Below are 5861 nucleotides of genomic sequence, written 5' to 3'. Positions count from 1 at the left end.
AACAAATCTATCGTAAGAAATTAGCTCAATCTCCAACTTCTTGGTGCAAATCTCAATATTACAATTTAGTCATATTTCTCTCCACTTGTAAGTTAAATGTCTTAGGTTCAATTTCCGTAAATGACGAACTCAATACTAAATTATTATTACTGATTAATTATATGGCTTAACCTATATGTCAAACGTATTAAAAAAACCTTAAAAGAATCAAATATATATAGATGGAAAATTGGGTCAAAGTGACATTTTAGAGAGAAAAGTGGGATTTCAAACATCTTTCGGAGGGCATAACAATCATTCAACTAGAAAATACACTAAAATCGTACCTACAAAAAATATATAATACAACATGTACCATCGTATAAACTCTTTAGGTCAAACATGGCTAATCACTACCATTATTGATGTTGTTTTCAAATTAATTACATATTACTAAATGTGGAGTTTTATCATAGATTGTATAATATTATCTCCTAGGATGAAGTCGTAGGGGATAAGAAACTATATAATATTTTATTATATATATGAAGTGGGACAGTATTCTCCAACAACATATTTCACATTTGAATAAAATCAAAATTATTCAAAAAAAAATCATTGAATATTATCCCCTAGGATGATCTCAACGGCACAATGAATTTGTGAACTGAATTTTGTAGTAGCAATCATTCTTGATCTCACATATACAATCAAAATTAAAACGCAAAGCAACGGCGCATAGAGGATACAAATACCTTCACACGCAAGCCAAAGTCTCCATACAATGATAAGTATCTCGCCACCCAATTTGCAAAGATCTCTTGCCTTTGAGAGTTAACTCACAAGCTGTCTTACAGGTTCTATCTAAAAGATTATAAGAGATGACTTTACAAGGAATATACAAGAACATAGCTGTCTCCTCTTCATTTTCTTCTCGAACAAGAAAGAGAACAACAAACTCATAGTACCAATTTTCTTCACTAGGATCATCAAGATTATGTTGCGGAACCATCTCCGGAAACTTGGCGGTTATTGTATCAAGATCAACATGGTACTTGACAAACCAGCCAGAGTAGTCCCTCCCCATCTCCATCACGTCAAATTGAGTAAAACAAGGCCTATAAATTTCAATGAGGTGCAAATGGCCACGTGACTCCCCAAAATATATATACTCCCGCTTGCGAAAAACATTGTAATCTGGAGGCCTAGACACCAATCCATGACCCTCTTCATGATCTAAGTGATAGTGCAACAACCTACTTGTACGGCTGATCCAATTAATTGCACCATTGAAGTACACCCCATGGCTGAAGTCAATATGGAATGGCCTATCGAAAGTAGACTTTCGAAGCGTCCAATTTCGAGTCTCAGACGAATATATCTCTATTTGGAATGATACAACAGATCCAGCAATGCACTGGACGCAGATAACCTTGTAATGAATCGATTTGGAAGGGTCAAAAGCCAAAGCAACCCCCAAAAGGCTTGTGGAATTAGTAGCATATGGTGAATTAGCGAGAGCTACGAAATGATTGGTTGTGGGATTGAGTACATAATATGTTGGGGTACTTCTCAAGTTTGTAATTTCGTGAGAGGTACAACACAAGAGCAAGCCATTGCAAGACTGTAAAATCTTAAGGCTTCTAGGTAGACCTCGGATGAACTCAGGATGTTTCGATGGAGACTTAAATGTGTTTTCGTTGTTCTGAATTGATATGCGGTAGAATTGTTGCATTGTTGTGTTAAAGAAGGCTGAGAAATTGGGGTATGGATTTTTGAAGGTATGGTTGTCACAAAATTTGGGGTCATAGATAAGAGAAAGCCAACGCTTGCATACGCATTTGAGGCGAAGTAGAGCTCGAGTTGGGATGCATAGAAGGATTGGTGTGAGCAGGTTTTCATTGTTGGCTAAGATTTCTGCTGGAGAAGAAATTATGGGCAGATTAGGACATCGACCCTGCATTTTTTTCAATTTTTGTTCCGAGGGTTTACTTTGCTTCAATGTGTGACAATGAAATTAAAACCAACTCCAAATTGGCAGAAATGCTAAAATATAAAATGTTCTCAAATTGTAGTTTTCTATTTACGTATGGAAAAGTACAAACATGAATTAAGTACGTGCGTTCCCCCCCTTACCAACCAATTCATTGTCTCATCAATGCCGTTGCCAAAGTTAGTAACAAATTCATTGGCTCCCCACGTGCATTGGAACACTTCTTAAAGTATCTTCCTGCTAAAATTGGCTTTCACATGCTTATTTTGTAGCTCAAGTGGTTAAGCTTAATAACCTTTATTCTTGCACTTGAGGTTATAAATTTAATTCCTTCTTCTCTCACTATCACTTGTGTCAGAAATTGGCTTCCGCATAAATAACTCTAGGCCACTCAAGTTGTAGGCAATTTTTTTTTTTTTTAGGAAAACTAATGAAAAGGGCTTGAAAAATTTGAGTTTTAACGATAAGAACAAAATAAAGGGTAAAATGAATAGTACCAGGTTTGACTTTTTAGTATAAAAATGTAGTTTTTCGTTAAAGTGAACAGTACATCGGCTTTTTCGTTAGAACTCCCTTTTTTTTTCCTCTCTCTTTTGAGAGGGGAATTAGGATAGTAAGTTAAAGGTCAACAATAAGTCCATGTTGGGATGTTACCTTGGATTTAGGATTCATAACAAGCCCTAATCGATTTAAGCTTATAATTTGGTATCAATGATTGAATTAGATTAGATAACTCATAGTGCATCACACCAAAATCATGCTCAAAACACTGAGCTTGACACCCTGTATCGAAGATATATTTCCATTTAACCCTTTACCCATCAAAGAACTTGATTCATTTCTTCACATGTTTATGTCGACTTTGCTTTCGTTTTTTTGTTTTTTTTTTTTTTTTTTGTTCATTCCACCATCCTTCAACTCTTTTTAATCTGCAAAAAATATAGTCAATATGGGCTATAACAATAAACAATTACAAGTTGTTGCAATAATTGATGTACAAACTAATTGGAACCCTATTAAAACAGGTGAAGAAGACATACAAACATCAAGGGAGACGGTGAGATGGAAGGTATATACTTTTTCATTGACAATGGCTAAATTTGTTGCATAATTCTATCCCTATACCATTTAATTCACAATCTGCTGAAGAGATCTGAATGAAAGCAGCCAAAAAAAAAAAAAAAAAATGGTGCCTCCTCTTTGTCTCACTAGCAACTTTCTCAATGATCCATTGCCTGCAGCTAAGGCAGTAGCTAGGAACCTAGACCTCGTCACATTGATCCTTGTACGCCTGCCCATGAAGTCACTTCTCCGCTTCAAATGTGTCTCCAAGCAGTGGCTTTGTCTCATCTCCAGCCAAAATTTCTATAGCCACCACCGCAGTCTTTCTCAAATTCCCGGCCGCATCAGTCACCTATATCTCAATTGCAGCAGTTCAGAGCAACCACTTTTCGTCTCTTGACTTCATTGATGATTCAGCAGGTGTTAAGTTACTGCAGTCCATCAATGGCCTGGTCTTGGGGTGTAGCTTTTACAAGTTGGGAAAAACTATTAGTTATTATGTCTGCAACCCTTCAACAAGGCAATTCTTGACGCTTCCTCCACCTAATGCCAAGGGTCATGATTCGTTATCAACTATTTTAGGTGTTTATTTAGCTTTTGATCCATCCAAATTACCTCATTACCAAGTCGTCTGTATTCAAAATTGCTCTTCATCAGCAGCAAATGTTCACTACCAATTCAGATATACTCATCCGAGACTCGAATTTGGAGGGTTTCTCGATCTCCTTTTATGGCCCCATCCGATATGGTGTTTGAAAACGGGGTGCTTTGGAATGGTGCAATACATTGGATTAGCCCAACAGGAGCTACATTGTGTTTTGATATCAATCAAGAGTGCCTCGGATCAATGCCTAGTCCTCCTTGAGGCGAGCATTGGGGTACAAGAAGGTTCAAGTATTTTGGTAAATCTGGTGGGCATTTGCACCTTGTTAAAATTCATGGACCAAGCATCACTCAATTCCAAGTCTTTGAATTGGAGAGGGATTACTCAAGGTGGATTCCCAGGTACCAAATCGACCTCCAATCATCGATGCATTTCTGGAGATGGTTAGAGACTACCTTCACCCGCATCCCTATGATTATCTTTTTTACGCGTTTGTTTTACTTTTTGTCCAAGAAACTGAAGAGAGCTTATCACTGTTGCTGCACATTCCTGGTATGTTTATATCTTATAATATTAGAGACAAAGAGTTTCAAGGAGATATGTGATGTTGATCCAAAATCCACCAAAACAAATACAGCATTACGTGTTGGATGCGTTCGTGCTCATCAGTTTATAGAGACTCTTGCTAGTGTTTAAACATTTAAAGACGTCAAGTTGCCTCCACTTATTGTTTGTACATTAGAGATTAAAACCGTTGTAAATATTATGCCATTTGAGTTTGGGATATCCAGAGTTTAAAGATTTTCCTATTAAGTTTGAATTCAAATGTAAATTTTTACCCCTTAAAGCACCTCCATTGAAGAGTTGCAAATTTGGGACGTAAAGACTATATTTATATTCTATTTGAGATATTAATGTAACGTTCCACTTTAATTGGGAAGATCTATATTTTAAAAGCATTTCCTACTATGCAGACGGTTCATTTGTTCAAATATATATAGGCAGTTGGATTTTATCTCAACCGTTGTAAACAAATCAATCAAAGAGAGCTTACACTAGAACCGAGTCATAAATAACCCCTCATTAAAACCCATTGGACTCGACAACAGTTACCTCTTCATTAGTTTTGTCGTTGCCTCCACCAAACTGCTCCCGCGAACAATTTCAAAATAAAAATTTCAATTGACTTCCAAAATGTTTGAAACTCAATCGAAGTTATCTAGTGTTTGTCGTCTCCATTGCGGCGTTTGAAACTCAATCGACTTCCACACCGCACATTTGAAATTGGTTCTTAATTCGTCTAGTCAATTCAACAAGAAGGACATGCTACTTGCTTCCTCTAAGTTGATGTGAAAGTCCTTGCTTGCACAATACTTGACATCATAGTTCCTTCCACCAAGTCAATTTGAAATTTAGTGAGTTTGGAAATTTGGAGCTATAGAAGTAAACAAGCACGAATGCCCGTGCTTTGCTACGGGTTTTAAGAACGCCATTCAAGACAATACTATTAATATATAATAAGTTTTGAATAAATCAATATTTACATGTCTGATGTTTGAGAAGGTAAATGAACAACACATTACAATGATCAAAAGATTAAATACTCATTATTCGAAATATTTAAATAGACTATGAACATGTTACAGAATCTTGATTTTCCTACTTCACTGTTTCCAGCTTATCTTCATCTTCATTATGTTGAGGTTTACGGTTGCACAAGTTCCTACAAACTTTGAAAAAAAAAAGAAAACCAAATGAAAGGGGGGCATGGCAGAAAAATTGAGGGGGGGAATAGATTAAAAAAAAAAGTAATTAAAAAAAACAAAGAAGGCGAATGATGTTGTCCAATGTACTTAATTTCTCTTAAGTATAAAGACAGCTGTATACACTTCTTGACCAAATGAGATAACATCAAATTCGAATGAACTAATAGAGGCATTCATAGTTATCATTCTAAACTTGATGACATACTGTAAAGTAATAGTTTATTTCCACTGGATAATTTGATTTCCCAAATTCAAAAAATAAAAAAATTAAAGAATACTAAACATTATTACACATCATCACAACATCCCGTCAGTCAAGAATCAAATCCAAAAGTAGAATTGGGTAAACAAATGAGAGATTAGGAACATAGAATATATTGAGCGAACTTAATTCAAAATCTCCAATTTACCTAAAACATAGAATCACAAACCTCAAAGTATTCATTGCTGAACTCTT

At 35.8% G+C, this 5861-nt stretch overlaps 1 protein-coding gene and 1 pseudogene across 1 annotated transcript; one reads left to right on the top strand and one right to left on the bottom strand.

The window, feature by feature from the left end:
• Positions 1–736: 736 nt before the first annotated feature.
• On the bottom strand, positions 737–1714 carry LOC126609232 (F-box protein At5g07610-like). Its single transcript, XM_050277209.1, has one exon. It carries the CDS (start codon positions 1712–1714, stop codon positions 737–739), a length of 978 nt encoding a protein of 325 aa, XP_050133166.1.
• A 1444-nt stretch (positions 1715–3158) lies between these two features.
• On the top strand, positions 3159–4451 carry LOC126609231 (F-box protein At5g07610-like; annotated as a pseudogene).
• The last annotated feature ends 1410 nt before the right edge of the window (positions 4452–5861 follow it).

Source organism: Malus sylvestris, chromosome 16 (genome assembly GCF_916048215.2).
Source record: "Malus sylvestris chromosome 16, drMalSylv7.2, whole genome shotgun sequence".
Classification (NCBI taxonomy): domain Eukaryota; kingdom Viridiplantae; phylum Streptophyta; class Magnoliopsida; order Rosales; family Rosaceae; genus Malus; species Malus sylvestris.
The sequence above is the reverse complement of the archived record's forward strand: the minus strand, read 5'-3'. Positions and strand labels throughout refer to the sequence as shown.